At 32.8% G+C, this 20,665-nt stretch overlaps 1 protein-coding gene across 1 annotated transcript in view; it reads left to right on the top strand.

Moving 5' to 3' along the window:
* SCN7A (sodium voltage-gated channel alpha subunit 7) overlaps nt 1-20,665 on the top strand; it is an 84,256-nt gene that overhangs the window by 20,488 nt on the left and 43,103 nt on the right. Inside the window, exons 3-9 of the mRNA XM_077751171.1 lie at nt 1,660-1,772; nt 2,350-2,439; nt 3,120-3,248; nt 4,651-4,742; nt 12,082-12,288; nt 15,489-15,558; nt 17,158-17,299. Coding sequence (XP_077607297.1) covers nt 1,660-1,772; nt 2,350-2,439; nt 3,120-3,248; nt 4,651-4,742; nt 12,082-12,288; nt 15,489-15,558; nt 17,158-17,299 — 843 coding nt within the window. The remainder of the gene's footprint in view (nt 1-1,659; nt 1,773-2,349; nt 2,440-3,119; nt 3,249-4,650; nt 4,743-12,081; nt 12,289-15,488; nt 15,559-17,157; nt 17,300-20,665) is intronic.

Below are 20,665 nucleotides of genomic sequence, written 5' to 3'. Positions count from 1 at the left end.
AAATCTTAAGTCCTCATCTCAATTATCTCTGCTTTTACTTTTGCTGTGCAGAAGACCTAACAGTTGATAAAACATAATAACCTTAGAAGTGACTCTAATATAGCAGAGTTCTGAGTTCTTTGTAGTGTATACAGATATGGTAGGCAAATCTAAGTTTGTTACTGAAGACAAAACCAAAGGTTTTTGGCTAAATAAAATTAGCCAAAAATTGCAAGAATAGTTTAGTTTAAAAAGTATTTTATTAATGATTATGCAAGGTCATTAAATGTGAATTATATTCAATTTATTCTGTTAAGGGTGGCATACCAATAAATAATTCTAAAATTAAGTAACTTCAGCACTATAAAATTTTTTATGTCTGGAATTAACTCATCCCCTCACAATAACATAAGCTTATTGATGGCACATATCATACCTCTTGTATAAAGTTTGAGATTGTTCTAGAAAATAACAGAAATCACATTTTAAATAATAAGATTTTTCTTGGCCTTTTTATTTTTCTCTTTGCATTTCAAATGGAAAGAGGGAAAATAACTACAACACAGGCCAAAATTTCCAAGTTTGTATATTAGGAAAGTATTTTATTGAGGAGAAGTAGCAGATTGGTTTCCATTTAGGACATTTATTACTAAAATATCAATGAATATATATTTATATTCACTAATATATATATATAAATGTAAATGCCAATATACTGTCACCATAGATACCTCTAATATATAATTATGTCATATATAATATAATCTTAGCGTATATAAAGATTATATTTAATATATATCATGTACTAGAATGTATTTTTCACATTGCATTGTATATTCTATGTTATATATTATGTTATATTATAATCTATATAATAGTCATTATATATAGAGTATTTTTACTCATACCATAATAAGTGAATTTTCCAAAGATTATGTATATATAATAAAAGTGTATATGTGTATGTATGTATATATAGACACACATGCAAAGACATATATGCATGTATAGATACTTTCACTGTGTGTCTATATAGTACATAACAATATAAGATACTTACACATATATGTACACACGTATACATATATAACTCATTTTTGGGAAGTTTCTAGTCTTTCATTATTTTTGAATTTAATGCTTCTATATTCCAATACATTTATTTTACATTGTATAACTTTCTGTTTTAGGTATGTTTATGTCAATGATAACATACAAGTGGATTTTTATGTGATAGATAATTACTAGTGATTAATAAAATATTTCAGTGAATTAGGTCATCTTTACTATTTTAATCTCTTACCTTATTTGCTCTGAAATAAAATTAACTTTTTTAATATTCACTAAATTCTGATTTCTTTAAATGCATCTTCATGAGCCATCAGGATATTGATTTCTTTCTATTACATATTTGACAGGAAAACTTGAGGATTGGAGTGTGGCAAATGGCTTTCTTAAGTAGAACACTAGCAAAAGAAAAAGTGGTAAATAAGCCTAAATATCAATGAAAATGTTTTTAAAAATTAGCCTTTCCATTGGATTAAGTCTGTAAAAGGATATCATAAGAAAAGTGTAACTGTTAGAATTCACAACTGAAAGGATCATTAGCAATATGGTTTGTAATAGATGAGGTTATAGTTCCTAGTTGATGTTCTTTTTGTTTTGTTTTGTTTTGTTTTACAGACTTTCATGGTATTAAATAAAAAGAGAACAATCTTCAGATTCAATGCCACTTGGTGTACATTTTCTCCTTTCAGTTCAACTCGAAGAACAACTATTAAAATTTTGGTTCATCCATATCCTTTTCTATTGGCTTTAGACTGTACTAATATCAGATGCACCTATTCTAGTCAAACATCACTGCAGTCTTTTTCTCTTCTGAATTAATATCTGATTTTGGGTCATATTGGAATCTGGCTTATAACTGCACTAAGTGTTCCACATTTGAAAATACATTTAAAATATATTTTTTAGTATACACAACAGTTGTAAATATTAACAAATCTTAATCCTCCTGTTTTTCAATATGAATAGTATACTTTTCTGACATTTAAGAAGCTATTTTAGCGGTGCCTGGGTGGCTCAGTCGGTTAAGCATCCAACTTCAGCTCAGGTCATGATCTCACGGTTCGTGGTTCAAGCCCTGAGTCAGGTTCTGTGCTGGCAGCTAGCTCAGAGCCAGGAGCCTGTCTTCAGACTCTGTGTCTCCTTCTCTCTCTGACCCTCCCCTGCTCATGCTCTATCTCTCTCTAAAAAATAAATAAAACACTAAAAAAAAGAAGCTAGTTTATCTAATGTATATACATATAAACAAATTATAGAGACTTATTTCCAATATTATTTTTTATCCATTATTCCTTGACCGTAACCTACCTTTTTCCAACTGTTTATTTTAATTAGTGTCTTGATTGACTGCATATTTATGCCCATGGCTGAGTTGCCAAACTGGGGCCCAGCATTACAGTAAGTCATCTAATTTTACTACACATTATCTCATATACAATTATACTTTTATATGTAATATACTGTATTACAGTACATTATATACTATATATTTAACATTTTATAATTTCCTTTTTTATTTCATGTATAATATTTATTATAGTACTCATTGTACATAATATAATATTTATACATACAACACAATTAGTGAATTTTGCAGATAAAAACATGTCAATTAAACAATTTTAATGTTTTGGTGATGAAAATAGTTTGGGATGTAAATAATGTGTCTGCATCNATTTTGGAAAGTAAATATGAAACTGACTCATCAGAAAAATTCTTATATATGCACATAATAAAATTAGTTTCTTCATACTCCATTATAATTCAGTTAATTATTGTGTGATTTCCAATGCTGAATTAATTTTATATTTTATATTTTTGTTATNTCTAGCTAGGGCTTGTTGAAAAAATTGATAGTCAAATTTCATGGTTAACGCTGTAAGAGATAACCCAGCCTAAAAGCCCTAACTAAGGCCCTACCCTGTGGTTCAAAGGCCATATACTTTTTGCTTACCTAGTTGGTTGGTAGATTGGTTAGTTGCTTGGTTGATTGGTTGACAAATAGTTATCACAGACTTGGTATTTTGGAGCTGACAATGTATTATTCTTTTAATGTCTATATGAACATTTTTCTGCAGGAATACTTTGCTCGGAATTTACACATTTGAAATACTTATAAAAGTCATTGCAAGAGGCATCTGGGTAGAACATTTTTATTTCTTTGGTGATCCATGGAACTGGCTCGATTTCAGTGTAACTTTGTTTGAGTGAGTATTTCTTTAAATTGCAAACATCTTAATAACTTGCTAAGCAAGTACTTTTCATAAAGAAACATAAAGATTGACAAAATTTTCTGCTTGTAAAATTTCTGTAAACAAAAATATTTTATAAATTTAACTATAATTTATTCTCTCAGACAAGTCCAACTGAACTAGCCCTCAGAATATGTAGTTAAAATGGAAAGAATGAGATATTATCTCTGTTTTACATCTGAAGCAAAAACAACAGAGGTTGAATTTTGGAATTTAAGTGATTATTTTTAGTGAACAGAAAATCTCTTAGAGATTTATGAAGCAGTCCTAACAGATTTGATTTTGTCTCCAACTTACATCTTGCTTAGCTGCATTACTTAAGACCTGTAAACATACTAGATATCAGAATAAGAAATTTTACACACATATACACACACACTTTCAAAAGTGTTACATTAAGTTCTAATGATTGAGAAGAATATTTATTTTCCAATGCTTCTATTTAGTGTGCTCTGTTTTATGGCTAAGGAAACAATGACTGGCACCAAACTCTTATTAAAAATAATTTAAAATAATATTCTACATTTAAATTTAGGGTTGATTTTTTTAAAAGAAAGAAAAAACATATAATAAATGTTGTAAACATTAAAAAAAGTAGCTAATATCACTAAAATTATTATCACTATTACTTCTATTACTGCCATTATTTCTGCTATTGCCATTGCTGATAGTTAATACCGAGCCCTGTGTGCCAGATGCTATGCTATGCACTTCACATACATTAGCCTATTTAATCCCCACAAAAAGTCTCTGAATTAGAAAGCATTATTATCCCCACTTTACTTTTGAGGAAACTGAGGCAAAAAAGGAATCAGTAGTTTTTCCATGTCACACAGTTAGTAAGTTGGGAGCCTGGATTTCTACACAAGCACTCTGGCTACAGTCAGTGCCCTTAATCACTGTATACCACGCTTTCTATCATCATGAACACCATTATCACCATCATCATCACCATCAGGATCATCAAAACTTAAGTGCTTAAAGTAAATCTCATTACTTAAAAAGCCATAGATTTTTTTCTTATTTTTAACCACTTCACTAACTAGATAACAAAATACTTATGAACAGAGTATTGAGTATTTGGTATGGAACTGTGACTACTCACAGTGTCAAGCTTTTATAAGCTGTCACAATTTGTTTGTGGATTAATAATTACCTGGCAAGCTTGCACTGTTGCAATCTTTGTCTTCCAATCAATAATTCAAGTGTTTGCAAAATGAAACGATGAAAACAAGGAAAACATTTGCATATGTGATTTAAAAATAAGTTTTAAATAGTAATGGTAAAAAGTAAAAAGCCAAAGATAAGCAGTATGAACTCAACATGAATTCTAAATATCTCTAATTTAATTCCACAGGCATATAACAAGATATTTACCTCTAAACTTCATTCTAATATTTAGCATTACAAGAAATTTGAGAATTTTGAAAATTATTCCTTTAAACCAAGGTAAGAAATGGCATTTAGTCCTTGTCTTTATTTTGATTTATGTACTCCCCTGTATTAATTTGCACTCTCCTGTTATTGCTTGGAGAAGTATTAAATTGAACAATGTTTTGTCTTTGAAATCATGAATTATCTGATCTATAAGTTTACTTCAGTCATTCCAGGAAAGGAAAAAGAAATCACATTCGACTGTTATTTGTTTGAGATGGATTCAATACTTATGATAACAAGATAAACAGATTAATCGAAATATATTAGTTTCTATTTTTCTTATTCATTCTTCATCTTAAATATAAACTTACAAAACTGTTCTTATACTTCTGAGAGATAGCTATCTAGACAAATATCTAATCTACCTCTTTTCCTCACTACATCTAAAAATGAGTTGAAATGAGCAAAGTAATATAAAATAAGATAAATCCCATTTTGCTCAGATTGCTTGGGTAGGGTGCATTCCACATACCACAGAGTTCGAGAAGTTTCTGCCGAATGAGTAGAGCTGTGACCACATTGATGGAAGATGCTGAGGACTAATTTACAGCTCCCATTTCTGAAAATATCCTAGAGAAGTCCACCCACACCTTCTAATTTGTGTTAAGAATGAATAAAAACAATCAGATAGGAAAAACACCACTCAGTGTTTTTGGCCACTGAGTCAGAAGTATGAAATAGGTGGATGAATAAACCCAGGGGCAAATGTCATAATACCAAAAATGAGATCTACAGATAATTTTTGTCCATGCAAAACCATGAAGAAGGCCAGATAGATGCATACTATGTACTTGGAGTCCAGGAGGGGTAAAACAGCAAGAAGATTGGAGAATGTGGTGGTGGGTGCTGTATAGCCCTGTAGATAAATGAAAACATTGATTTGTACACATTAAATGGCTGAATTATATGATTAATGAATTCTTGCTCAATAAGCCGTTTAAGAAAAATGGCTCATGCATGGCAGATTCATTAAATCTGGGAAGCAAGCAGCAGTGAGAGTTGCCTTGGTAGAAATTCCCACAATTCTAGCTCCCTTATTACTCTCTGCAAATTGCTAGAACATAAAATCGCATCGTCTGAGTCTTCATTTTAGGCTTAGGTTTAAGATTATAGAACAAATTAGGCAAATCCAATCTAATACATGAAGAACATACTCACTGGAGTTGGAAACACATAGGCTGATAGAAACTGCTCATTTTTTCAAGAGAGAAAATAATCAAGGTGCATAAACAGTACAGCATAGGAACAAGCATAAGAAATCATCTGTTTTGTAGGCCTTCAGAAGAAAACCTAGACTCTGGAAAAGTGTCTACTCAAGTCTTCTTCCCATTTCTCCCCTGGATTATTTGTTTTTTGGTGTTGAGAAGCTTTTTATCTTCTGCACAGAGAAGGAAATGGTCAACAATACTAAAGGGCAGCCAACAGAATGGGAGAAAATATTTGCAAATGACATATCAGATAAAGGGTTAGTATCCAAAATCTATAAAGAATTCATCAAACTCAACACCCCAAAACCTAACAATCCAGTGAAGAATTGGGCAGAAGACATGAATAGACACTTTTCCAAAGAGTCTAGGTTTTCTTCTCAAGGCACTACAAGAAAGATGATTTCTTATGTATTACACTGTATGTTAACTAACTTGAATTTAAATGAATAAGTTAAAATTTAAAATTAAAAAAAGAAAAAACCTAGACTTAAGCGGAAGATGAAAATTAAATGATGAAATAGACAAATAAAAACACCTTTCAGAAAAAAAGTGATAAAATCTATAATACTCTTGATGAATAAATATGTGATCATAATAGAAGCATTAGAACATAGTCTTATTGCGGAGTCTAGGTGGCTCAGTTGGTTAAGGATCAGACTCCTGACTTCTGCTCAGGTCATGATCTCACAGTTCATGGGTTGGAGTCCCACCTAAGGCTCTGCACTGGCAGTGTGGAGCCTGTTTGGGATTCTCTCTCTCCCTCCTTCTGCCCCTCCTTCCCTCTGGCTCTCCCCTGCTCGTGCGTACTCTCTCTCTCTCTCTCTCAAAATAAACAAATACACTTTAAAAAGATATATAGTATTATATGGATAGTATTATGGTATGGTAAAATAAAACCACTTTGTGAAGAAAAACTAGGAAAATTCCTTAAGTGGGGGGCATGTCTATATTAATACAGTAGAACTAAAAATGGATAGGTTAATGAAAAAGAGAAAATTAAGTTCCATATTATGGACAGTTAGTGACCCTAAAAAGGATAAATGTAAAAGATAAATTATTCAAAAATACACTAGAAAGTTTAAATTTTTTTTCAACTTGAGATTTTTGTCACTCATGGAAAAGGTTCATCTTATAGTAGACAAAAAACCTAAAAGATATGCTTATACATAGCATAATTTTTTAAATTTAAACTTTTAAAAAATAAAAGTATTATAAAAATTCTATACGCAAAAAAGCAATGAAAATTGCTCATGGAAAGGTTATTTTTAGATCTCTTGATAATATTGAACATGAGTAGGCAGTGCAGTTTCAGAGCTTGGAGGAGTGTAGGCAGGGACGTTATGACACCAATATTCTATACTTGTCTGTCATCCATATGTGAAGTCAATAGGAAGATATTCTCCGCCCTGCAAGAGTTCTGACATTTTGTATATGTATCTTTCCTGAATATCTGGAATGAAAATGAAATATTCGGCAATGGGGAGATTTAATACCAGACGTAATCACGGTGAGCTCTGAAATCATTTAAACACAGAATGAATTCCAAATTACTGTTGTTGGTGGCATGAAAAATAGAATGCAAATATTGTAAATCAGAAGTAATAGCACAGACATCTGCAGGTCATTCCTAAACTGAGACATATTTGGTTTGTGTCTTAGAAAAGTTTGAAATAGATGCCAACATTACAAAAATCTAGTATTTTGAACATTACAATCTAAATTAATTTGGATGAATTATCAGCATCCACCCACCTGCATTCTTGCATGGCAGCTACCTGCTGGAGTTGAGGAGCTTTAAGTCAGGCATATTCATCCAAGTCCCCTCCAAAAGTGCCTTTGGCATGAATTTATGTTTCCTGACATGCTTTGGTAAGGATTTGAATATTACCATTCCTGTAAATCATGAAAGATAATATATAATGCAAAATACGTAGACTGAACAATTATAACTGGGTCAGAAGTCCTATATTATATGAACAAAAACTGAGAAGTGGAAATAGAGAAATGTGAGAAAGTAAATATTATTTCCTTATCTTATATGGCGAGACTATAGTAATACAGCTTTATTTTTAATGTATTTTGAACAAATATTCAAAATAAGAACAAAAGTGTGATACAGTTTCTCAAAACATATATTTTATCTTAAATACTAGAGGAAAAAGAGAAAGAGTAGAGTTTATTTTTAAAAGATATGACACATAGTGAATCATAACGGGAATATATAGATCAAAAAACAAAATGGTAAAGTCATATCCAAAAGTATAGCCAATTTATGAAAATAAATAAAATTGGGTTAAATTTGTCTGTCAAGATGTAGACTTTACTGTTTCGGATTCTGTGTCTCCCTCTCTCTCTGACCCTCCCCTGCTCATGCTTTCTTTCTCTCTGTCAGAAATAAATAAAACATTAAAAAAATTTCAAGATGTAGTCTTTAATATTAAATCTTAAGTAAATAAAACTCCACAAAAGAAATATCTAAACTAAAATAAAAAGAAAGTTTAAAATAAAATGATGGACACCTGGGTGGCTCAGTTAGTTAAGCGTCGGACCTCAGCTGATGACCTCACAGTTCATGGGTTTGAGCCCCATATTGGGCTCTGTGCTGACAGCTCAGAGCCTAGAGCCTGCTACGGATTGTGTCCCTCTCTCTCTCTGTGCCTCTTCCTGGCTTGCATTCTGTCTCGCTCTGTATATCAAAAATGAATAAACGCTAAGAAAAATTTTTAAATAAAAAAAGGAAAAGTTATACTAGGAAATCAAAATAAAAATGTGCATACGGTTCAGACCTTTGAAAGGTAGATAGCAATGAATGGTGGATAACAATGAAAATGAGTAAAAAATTTGATTTTGGAAAATTCAATGGTGATCCCTTTAACCTTCAAACAAAATATCACCATTAAAATAAAAGCTCCTTGGATATATAGATATAGATGATATAGATATAGATATAGATGATAGAGATAGAGATAGAGATAGATAGATATAGATAGATATAGATATAGATATAGATATAGATATAGATATAGGTAGACATAGATATAGATCAGACACATATTCACACATGTATATATTCTTATTTAAGAATTACTATTCTAATAAAACAATATGAAAAAAATTTTTTCAGTAGAAAAAATATACAGAAAACTGAAACTACTCTAATACTGTATGTTAATTATACTTCAATTAAAAAAAATATACAGAGGATTCATGACAGTTGCCAAATGAAAAGTATGTACAAAATATGCATATTTTGAAATTTATTATGGTAATCACAAATATTATATAAAAGTAAACTGATTCCATTTTTCTCCTAATAAATTGGCAGCGATGTTATTTAAACATCCAGTTTTAGTGAAGGCTTGACTATATATTTATATCTTTGGTTTATATATTGATTCAACATCTCTTAAAAAACAAATAGAATATAAAGGCATCAATACTTACATGTATTTTGATACAGAAATTATATTTCTAACATAACACTTTTAAAAAAGACTTGCAGGCACTTGGGTAACTAGTCCCCTAAGTGTCTGACTCTTGGTTTCCACTCAGGTATGATCTCACAGTTTGTGGGCTCGAGCCCTACATCAGGATCTGCACTGAAATTGCTGAGCCGGCTTGGAATTTTTGGCTCTCTCTGTCTTTCTCTCTCTCTGTCCTTGGCTTGTTCTCTCTCTCTCTCAAAAAATGAATAAATAAACGTTAAAAATGTTAATAAAAATAAAAATTAATGAATAATAAATAAATAAAACTTGCACATAGCAAAAAAAATAATAGTATAATTCCAAGTGGCAAAAATAGGGTATAAATAAGTATTTCTGGATGATAGCAATTAAAATTTGTATACTTAAAATTTTTTTAATGTTTTATTTATTTCTGAGAGAGAGAGAGAGGCAGGGTGAGCAGGGGAGGGCCAGAGAGAGAGGGAGACACAGAATCTGAAGGAGCTCCAGGCTCTGAGCTAGCTGTCAGCACAGAGCCCAACGCGGAGGGCTCAAACCCATGAACCGTGAGATCATGACCTGAGCCAAAGTTGAATGCTTAACTGACTGAGCCACCCAGGCACTCCTAAAATTTGCATACTTAATCTAGATATCCCATTTCTTAAACCATAGGAATAACTTTATTGTAACCCTATCCTAAGACACTCAAGAAACCCAAGCATCTGATAAGGTCATTAAAAAATAGATTTTCAGGGGTGCCTGGGTGGCTCACTCGGTTAAGTGTCTGACTTTGGCTCATGGTTCATGAGTTCGAGCCCCAGGTCAGGCTCTGTGCTGACAGCTCTGAGACTGGAGCCTACTTCAGATTCTGTGTCTCCCTCTCTATCTGCCCCTCCCCCATTCAAACTCTGTCTATCTCTCTTTTAAAAATAAAGATGTAAAAAATTTAATACAAAATAGATTTTCAATTTTCACAATAATATATGAAACAAGTATTATTAACCCCACTTTTAAGTTAATAAAATGGAAGCATAGAAATATTGATAACATCACAGAACTAGTATATTCTTCTCCATTGTTGAGCTGAACAGTTATTAGGACCCTAAATATAAACAGACTGGCAACAAGTAAGAAGGGAGTAAGGGGAAAAAAAAAGGGGGGGGAAGGAAGGAAGGAAGGAAGGAAGGAAGGAANTATCTGGTTTCTTTAAGGAAGGAAGGAGGGAAGGAAGGGAGGGAGGGAGGGAGCGAGGGAGGGAAGGAAGGAGGGAAGGAAGGAAGGAAAATACATAGTATTATCTATGAAGTACAATTATATTATTTTTGTTTTTTTATGTTTTCAGAATTGAGCTTTTTTAAAAAAAATGAAGTGCAATTGTTACACAATATTACATTAATTTTAGGTGTACAACATAGTGATTCTATTTGTTTGTTATGCTATGCTCACCACAAGTGTAGCTACCATCTGTCAACATACAGTCCTATTACAATACCATTGACTATATTCCCCATGCTGTACCTTTCATTCCCATGACTTATTCATTCCACAATTGGAGGACTGTACTATCCACTCCTTTTTAGTCATTTTGTCCATCTCCCATCCACTTCCCCTCTTGCAACTGCCAGTCTGTTCTCTATATTTATGAGTCTGTTTGTCCTCTTTTGGTTTATTTGTTCATTTGGTTTAGTTTTTAGACTCCACATGTATGTGAAATCATATGGCGTTAGCCCTTTTCTGTCTGGCTTATTTCACTTAACACAATACCCTCTAGATCATCCATGTTGTCACAAATGCCAAGTTCTCATTCTTTTTTATGGCCGAATTATATTCTGTCACATATGTGAACGACATCTCTTTATCCATTCATCTATCAATGGACACTTAAGTTGCTTCTCTATCTTGGCTATTATAAGTAATGCTGCAATAAACATAGAGGTGCATATATCTTTTTAGATTAGTGTTTTCTTTGGATAAATAGCCAAAAATGTAATTTCTGGGTTTTATAGTAGTTCTAGTTTTAATATTTTGAGAAACCTCCATACTGTTTTCTACAGTGACTAGAACAATTTGCATTCCGACCAACAGTGCATAGGGTTTCTTGAGCAGGTTTTCTTTAATAGAAAAATGAGTTCCTTAAATAAACCCAGCTTTAAGGCTGAATTCTCAGTTCATAAGTGTTCTGATGTAAATAAAGCCTGCATATATCACAACTGTGTATTATTCTCATTCTTAATAAATTTTTTCATGTTCTATTTAATTGGCTCTAAAATTGACTTCTTTGAAACTTAATGAAAGAATAGTATAGAATACTGCTATTTCAAACTATTTCTTATTTCGACATCTGTAATCCATTTCAATTTATAACTCCACATTTTTACTTATGCTTATAAACAATGGTGGTTGGTATGAAAAACAGTAACCAAGAGAAAGAGTCTTGTTCTTTATAGTAAGTGGAAGCAAATAAGTAATTTTAAATATTGTGTCTGAATCATTTTTCATCAGGTATAATAAGTTAGCAATAAGATAGAAACCTCAAAGTTTGGATTTTTATTCATTTTATTTATTAGATGTAGATAATGTGTTTTACATTACAAAATGCAAAGCTGCTGATTTCAATAGAATATGCATTTGCCACGAAAGATTTTGCTAATGTTGCTTTACTAAGATATTTTACTTTATCAAAAACCTTCCTCTTTTTAGGTCTGAAGTCTTTTGCAGGGATCCTGATCCACTGCTTAAAGAAACTTACTGGTGTCATTATCCTAACTCTGTTTTTTCTGAGTGTATTTTCTCTGATTGGCATGGGGCTCTTCATGGGCAATCTGAAGCACAAATGTTTACGGTGGCCCCAAGAAAATGAAACTGCGACTCTGCACAACAGAACTGGAAATCCATATTATATTCGAGGTAAGAATCACTTGCCTTCTACATCAAAAAAATTAAAACTTTTCTTAATGGCAGAGAAGCCTTCACAGAAATGTTGGACACTCAACTTCGGAACAAACTTCTTGTAAACGCTATACCTATGCTCAAGTACATGTGTTCCCTGCTTTTTCAAAGTTCACATTTCGCCTCTTAGCTTTTACCAAAGCCCTACATCAGTACCTATTTTCACTAACCAGAGGAAATCTGAAGAAGATTTTCACTTTTATGATAAAAGCTAAACAAAAATAGCATTCAGTGTTTGCTTTGCAGCAAGCCATCATAGAGGTAGTGTACACCCTCACTCGGAGAGCAGACTGGCCTCACCAAAGGTCCCTCCCCCAGAACCACACTCAACATCTCAACATCAAGCTGCCAGAGCTTTGAATTATGTTTGTGAGCACCAGTGCTTTATCTCAGTTTATTTTGTGCATCTGTTAGCAAGACATATCCTAAAATATCAGAAAAACCTAAAAGAGGTTATTTTTGGGGCCTGGCCATGCTCACAAACTTTTTCCCTATAAACTAATGGTAATTGTTTCTTTATGCCATTTCCATTTACAAAAGATTTCATTAGGAATGCTCTGCTTTTGGATAATGGGGGAAACCTGTACTGATTTGGATCAGTTTAATTTATGGGAATCACAAAGTTCCAATCTTCAGACAGTTCAGTACGAAAGACATATGTTTGGAATTGCTAAGTTTTGCAAATTTTATCCTTTAATAAATAAATAAATATAACCAACGTCTTATTTTCAATTTCATCAAAGTAGAATTCTCACAATACTATTTCCTTTTTTTTCTTAGTTTGTTTTCAAGTTGGTTTACATATAACACCCAGTGCTCGTCCCAACAAGTGCCTCCCCAATGCCAATCACCTCCCTTCCCCTCTTCCCCACTCCCATCAGCCCTCAGTTAGTTCTCAGCATTCAGCAGTCTCTCATGGTTTGCCTCCCTCCCTCTCCCCAACTATTTTTCCCCTTTTTCTCCCACATCATCCTCCGTTACTCCCTCCTAATCCACCTATATGGGCAAACATATGGTATTTGTCCTTCTCTGCCTGACTTATTTCGCTCAGCGTAAGACCCTTCTAGTTCCAACCATGTTGCTACATATGGCCAGATTTCATTCTTTCTCATTGCCATGTAGTATTCGATTGTATAAATATATCATTGTATAAATATATCACATCTTCTTGATCTATTCATCACTTGATGGATACTTAGGTTCTTTCCATGTTTTGGCTATTGTGGAGAGTGCTGCTATGCACATTGGGGTACATGTGCCCCTATGCATCAGCACTCCTGTATCCCTTGGGCAAATTCTTAGCAGTGCTACTGCTGGGTCATAGGGGAGTTCTATTGTTAACTTTTTGAGGAACCTCCATACTGTTTTCCAGAGGGGTTGCACCAGCTTACATTCCCACCAACAGTGTAGGAGCGTGCCCATTTCTCCACATCCTCGCCAGCATCTAGAGTCTCCTGATTTGTTCATTTTAGCCACTCTGACCAGCGTGAGGTGGTATCTCAATGTGGTTCTCACAATACTATTTCTTTAATAAAGTTGTTTATTTAAAATATAAATTTAAGTCTGCTCATTAGAAATTTTAAAGTGACCTTATAAATTAAAAAATGGCCTACCTTATAGAAATTCTTACAATTGTTGGATTTAAATTACTGCTGATCATTTTAAATGAGCCTTTGGTAAATAATAAACACATATTAAGCCAATAGTAATAATCAAAATAAGTTTTGCTCAGCTTTTATAGTAAGTATATATATATATACATATATATGTATATTAAGTTACAAAACAAATCGTAATAAATTTTACTCTATGGCTTACCCCATAATATCATGATGATGCAAGCCATATAAAATTATTGGCATATGAGTATGTGAAATGTTTCTTTATTATATGTCTCTATTCTATGGTCTTGATTCTAGTGGTGAGGCAACAGAAAATGGATACTAAATTTTATATTCCAGTTGAAATACTCTGTGATTCCTTTAGTTACAACAAAAATATGTAAATTATATAAAATATAAACAAAATTTTACTGGTTATTTCTAAGAAAACAAAGTCCAGGCTCATCTTAGCATAATGTTATATGATAAAGAATTCACTTTTTAAAGATTATCTCTTTAAAATTTGTCCAATTATAGTCATTCCATTTCCTCTAAAAACATGAAAATATTATATTTGTAAAATGTCATTTAGCCTAATTGCCATGTCAAAGTCCTTGTACTTAGAAGAGTATTAGGGACATCCCACTTCCACCAAATTTCATTTTGTTTTTGACTGCCATTTAAAAGGTTTGATCAGTGGTTCCTAACTATGATTTAAAAATTCTCCTAAAATATTTTAGGTAACAAGTTAAAGTGACGTTATTTGAGATTGGAGTAATTCAGTTGTGTGCATGTGTGAGTGTGTGTGTGTGTGTGTGTGTGTGTATACACATAAATGTATATGTATACAATTACATATACAAACTCGTACAATCAGTACTGATCTCATGTATTGATTCTCTGTCATTTGAATTCAGAATCTAAAATAAATGCTCCTAAGCATGCATGTTCCCATCCCTGGTAGGTCATATCTATAAATACTCAATCTATATTTTGAATTACAGCACATTACGGATACCTGAATAAATTGTATGGGCTAAGATTCAGATTAGCTTGAACTGTGGTTGGAACTGGGTGACATCAGGCAAATAACTGGCACTGGATACTCAATGTAGAAAAATAAGCTTCAGAGTAGGAAGACAATGGCAGTTAAACCCAAATGCAGAAATATGGTCTTCTATGAAGGATTATTAGGAACAAGCCCTGGAAGAAAAGGTCCTCAACTTTCAAACACTTTAGGCTTGGGAATTTTTCCTTCACAGATCTGGTCATACCTGGCTGGTTATATTGATTTTCCAGAACTCTATTTTTAAAATGGATTCTCTTATAATGCTGATCTGTCCATTTGGGGCAGTGAAGTGTGTGGATTGCCAGAGGTCTTTTGGACCCTGCATCACATGCTACGGATGTGTAAGGTTTTGTAGACTTAAAAAAAAAAGGGGCCTTCCTTTTCACTATAGCAAGGAATGTTCCTCTTCTATGCAGATATAGATAGATATCACATATGCTATTCATGCGAAATTAGATACAGAATACAACTTATTTCCTATTTTTCAGAAACAGAAAACTTTTATTATTTGGAAGGAGAAATATATGCTCTCCTTTGTGGCAACAGAACAGATGCTGGGTAAGTGGTGTTAATGTTCTTGTATCAAGTCAGTATCTCAATCCAGAATATTTATTGAATGATTGTTGCTTTGGCTGATTTTTCTCATTTGATAACATTATCTCATTTTATCACTAAAACCATGCTGAGAAGTATACAACATGGAATACTATTAATCTGATTTTATAAGAAAAAGCAGTAAACAGAATAGTTAAATGATCTATTCAAGGTCAAGAAGTTAATAAGTGGCAGGGTTGAGATCTGATCGGTTTTCAGTATGCCTCAGAGCTAGTGGGAATTATCAAGAAAGATGATATAACCTTTTTTTTGGCCAGAAGTCTTTGAAAAGAGGAAACATGAAAGATGCGCTATTATTTCATTATTTTATGGTTTGTATCTTTTATGACTATAACTTACATTAATAAAAATTTTATTGCTCCAAAAAACAGTACTTATAAATAATTCTTCAGTGGTATGACAAGACTCTCAAGTCTTATTGTCCTATTATTTCAAATGAAGAGAAAAGAAAGTAGAAATACAGTGCTTCTCAACAGAATTACAATAGCACTCCTATAATTCTTTGTTACTTTCCTCAGCTGGAAATGATTGGATGCCCATCTGTCAGCTCAGCTCATTCTTTGGCTCTGGGGCCCAAATTAACAAAAGTCATATAGTCATAGTGGGGTAGAGGAGCTTAAGTTATGTAGTTTATATATTCAGGTGAGTTAGACATTTTGTTGCTTGTTCAACTCTTTGCCCAACTATGGCCGGACTTCGATTCTATTCTCAGGTCCACTTCTTGAACCCGTCTCATGTGTCTGCCACATCACACTCCAGATAACCCTTTTCATGGACATCCCAACTCAGATCTGACCTGAAATGCTTGTTGATAGTCATAAACAATCAGAATCACGTTGATATATTTCAAGATCAGAGGAAAAAGTCATGCAGTGTTTCACTTGTAGCCACCATACCTTGCTGCATGTAAACTATCCCAAAAGCTAGTGCCTTAAGACAAGAACAAAAATCAATTTGTTCAGAATCTGTGGGTTATCAATTTAGCAAGCCTCAATGCACAAGCACATTTTAAACCTCTCTTTGCATCACATTTGTTAACTATTAACAAAAGTCCCAAACAAGTCTCATGGCCAAAGCCAGAATAACATTGGGTGAAAGTATACAAGGGTGTCGACAGAGGGAAGTATGATTTATTGGGCCACTACTGTAATACCCAAGCCCCTGAAGATAAGTAAAAGTATGAATACTCCATGAAAGGAAATGAGATAAATCTTTAATCTGATCTTTCAATCTACATGCAAGTAGTGCTTATAAATTGTCAATGTCATAAATGTTTTCTCATCCTTAAATATAGGATCTGAGGGCTTGAGGTGAGAGCATTTAAAAATTAAACCCTCAGTTACTGCAGTTTTGCTTTTAGCACTGTCATTTTCCATCACTTTGCTACTGGGTAGCAAAGAAATCTTTAACAAGACTTTGGGCAAAAACTCATTTGTGAGCCCCCTTTTCCTTTTAGCTTAAGTAAGTAGTTAATTCACAATTTGGCCATTATCTGAAAGTCACTTAAGAGTAAGCAGTTTTTCTTTTCTTTATCTTCTTTAGTCAGTGTCCTGAAGGATATGTGTGTGTGAAAGCTGGCACAAATCCTGATTATGGCTTCACAAATTTTGACAGTTTTGGCTGGGCCTTACTTGCCCTGTTTCGGTTAATGATGCAAGATTACCCTGAAGCACTTTATCACCAGGTAAGAACAGAGAGAATCTGTACTGCACATAAAAATGGTGCCATGCCACTCCCTTCTAAAATAATGGTCTAATGTAACATAGTGTATTAAATTTTTGTGAGGAAAAGAATTAGAAGGCAGAAGAAAGGAGAATCAGAATTACTGAATATCAAACTATATGCTGATGCTATACCCAAGTCTGTCCCCTTATGCATATCTCATTTAATCTTTGAAACAATCTTGCAAGACCAATATGTATATGCCTTTTATATGAAGACAATAAGATAAGAGTGGTTGGGTAAACTTTTCAAACTTACAACACATGTACCTTCCAGAGATCATTCATTTGATGTCATTCATTTGGTATTAAATAAGTAAATAACATTTCTAAGTACTAATTCTTTAGTCAAAAAATTTTAAAACAATGAGATTACCATGTATTAAGACTTTTTTATTTAATGCCGACAATGTACTATTTCATTTTAATTCTTGTATTTCTTCTCATTCCCCTTTAATATTTAATCATGCTCTGATTATAACAGAAAGCTTACTATTATAAGACTTGAAATCCAAATTCTTGAGAGTCTCTCTTCATAACTGATGATTTGTGTGCCATAGTTTCTTTGAAAGATATAATACTCATTTGAATGGAGATTTAGCATCTCTTTAAAGAGAAGTATCATCACAGTAGAATATACAATGTTCATTTAGCAGCATAGTTAAAACTGAAGTATATTAGGTAAAATAAATACATTACTTTATATTTCCAAAGTACTTATAGTTGAAGAACACTCTTTTTTTTCTAATTTTTAATGTTTTATTTCTTTTTGAAAGAGAGAGAGACAGTGTGAGCAGGGGAGGGTCAGAGAGAGAGGGAGACACAGAATCCGAAGACAGGCTCCAGGATCTGAGCTAGCTGTCAGCACAGAGTCTGATGCTAGGCTCTAACCTATGAACCGTGAGATCTGGGCTGAGCCAAAGTCAGAGGCTGACTGACTGAGCCACCCAGGTGCCCCAGAACACTCTTTTTTTAAAGAGCACATACATCCCCTACTTTTTATGGCTGGATAGATAAATTATGGTGTGTATATATGTGTGTGTACAGGTCATTAATAATGATAGAACTTTTAGCAAAAAATTCTTGCTGTGTTATGTTATTAAATGAAAATCAATTAAAACCAATCACACATGCAGCACAATTATATTTCTAGTAAAAGAAATACATGAAAATATTAAAATTACTTTTTAAAATGTAAATTATATTTTTCTAATTTTGTAAGGTATTTATATGTTATTTCCTCAACTTTTTGACAAGTATCAATGCCTCCTCCACAACACTAGGAACTTTTTATTTCTGAAATAATCTTATCATGTTATCCTACTTCTAAAAATCCTTCAGAGATTTCCACATTCCTATGAGATGAAATCCAAAGTCTAAATGCATGGTTTGTGGTGACCTTTAAGGTATTGTTTCTGCATACTTTTCCAGATTTATTTCCTAACAATACCTCAATATGTATTCTCTGCTTTATTGGAGTGTAAAAAATGCTTGCTGTTTCCCAATTGAGCTTTTACCCATAATGTCTTCTGTCAGTGTATGTCGTACCCTCAGCCTAAATTCAAGTTTCTTTCTGTGTTCAGTCTCATGGCTTAAATTCATACCTCAAAACCAAAAGAAATCTTTAGCTTTGCTCCAATCCTCCTTTCTGAGCTAGGCAAATCGTACACCAGAATTCCATGCCACCCTATAATTGCCTCTAATTGTGGTTATTTTAATTGCTTGTTCAGCGGCTCCTCCCACTAGGAGATATACTACCTAAAAAGAAGTATTTTGTCTTGTTTTAATTTTTATGTATCAACATCAAACACACAGAAATGCTTGATGAAATTTTAATATATAAATAAACAAATATAACTGAACGCTTATGGATAGTGTCACTTTATATAATAATAAATGTTTTGTCTTTTTTGGTTATAGCCCTCAAAGTATGTTTTCTAATTTTCTTGTTAACATTATTCTAAAGGAAATGCTTTCCCACTACCAATGAAATGAAAAATTAGTCTGGGCATACCCTGGTGGAGTCCACATAGGACTTTCATCAATATTGCATACTATTTGGACTGGATATTTGCTTGCAGCATTGCCCCAAACCGAATTGACCATGGCTAGAGAAATTCAGCTATTATTCCCAAAGAAAACAGCTCATGTTTTGAAGAATACAATCCTCATCAGATATTTATATGATCCAAGCACTCTTTGATACACCATGGATACAGAAATGAACAAAACAAATGTCAGTCCTCATGGACACAAACATAACGCTATGTTTAGCAATAGGTAACATTTACTGCATACTCAACATAGGCTACGTGCATCTTCACATAGGGTATTTCATTTGATTTTCATAACAAAACCTATGCTTTGGGTGCCCCAATTAGCCCCAATTCCAAACTAAAATATAGTAAAACTAGAATCTGTATACTTTTCCATCATAATAAGAGTTTATACTTTTATCCCAGTTTCAAATAGTGGAAAGAGCAAAAGCTTTGGATTTAGGCATTCCTCCATAGCTGTGAGATCTTTGACAAATCATTGTGCCAATAAAGTATTTATTAATGTGTATGGTCTGCAGTATATACCATAATGTCTATTACTGACTCTTGAATGTAAATGATAGCTAGTTCAGTGGGAAAATATTTAACCAAATCCTAAATAGGTGACTCACTGGGGAAAAAGATTTATTAAAAAAACTTTTAAAGATAAATGTAGTATAGATTAATATAAAATAATTTTTTATTGAATGTTGGGACATATTAATCTGTAAATATTTTTAACTCTGTTATATCAATACAATATTTTCTATAAATAATACTTATCTATTGATTCAAGTGGATGCTTAAAATTAAGACTAATCTCACCTGGGTTTCTTTTGGATTTTGCTTATATAAAATGATAAATGATGATAAATCAGTAGCCTGTATTATTCATATATAGTGGACTCTATAAATTACTTACAATTTCCAATTTTTAAATTCTCTCATCTATCTTATGTTGTTGTTATGAAATAAAAGCTAGTCAATGCTCACTTTTGAAATCTAAAATCTTGGTTTTATTTTTCCTATCCATAAATGACTTCAAATAAGTGAATTATATGATTTTCCCATATGATTTGTCTAAATGTTCTTCACCAAAGATTTTGTATCAGATAGAGAAATATTCCTTTTCTCTGCCTCTTTGGATAGACCTGAGTTTGTACCTTGCTATGATGTTTCCATAAAGTAATGATCAAAAGAAACTAATATCTAAACATTCATTCTCTGACTTTATTACGCTCCATGTATTTAAAGATTCTACTATAAAGGAAATAGTCTTTCACATTCAGACTG

Source organism: Crocuta crocuta, unplaced genomic scaffold, assembly GCF_008692635.1.
Source record: "Crocuta crocuta isolate KB4526 unplaced genomic scaffold, BGI_CrCroc_1.0 scaffold219, whole genome shotgun sequence".
Lineage (NCBI taxonomy): Eukaryota > Metazoa > Chordata > Mammalia > Carnivora > Hyaenidae > Crocuta > Crocuta crocuta.
The sequence above is the reverse complement of the archived record's forward strand: the minus strand, read 5'-3'. Positions and strand labels throughout refer to the sequence as shown.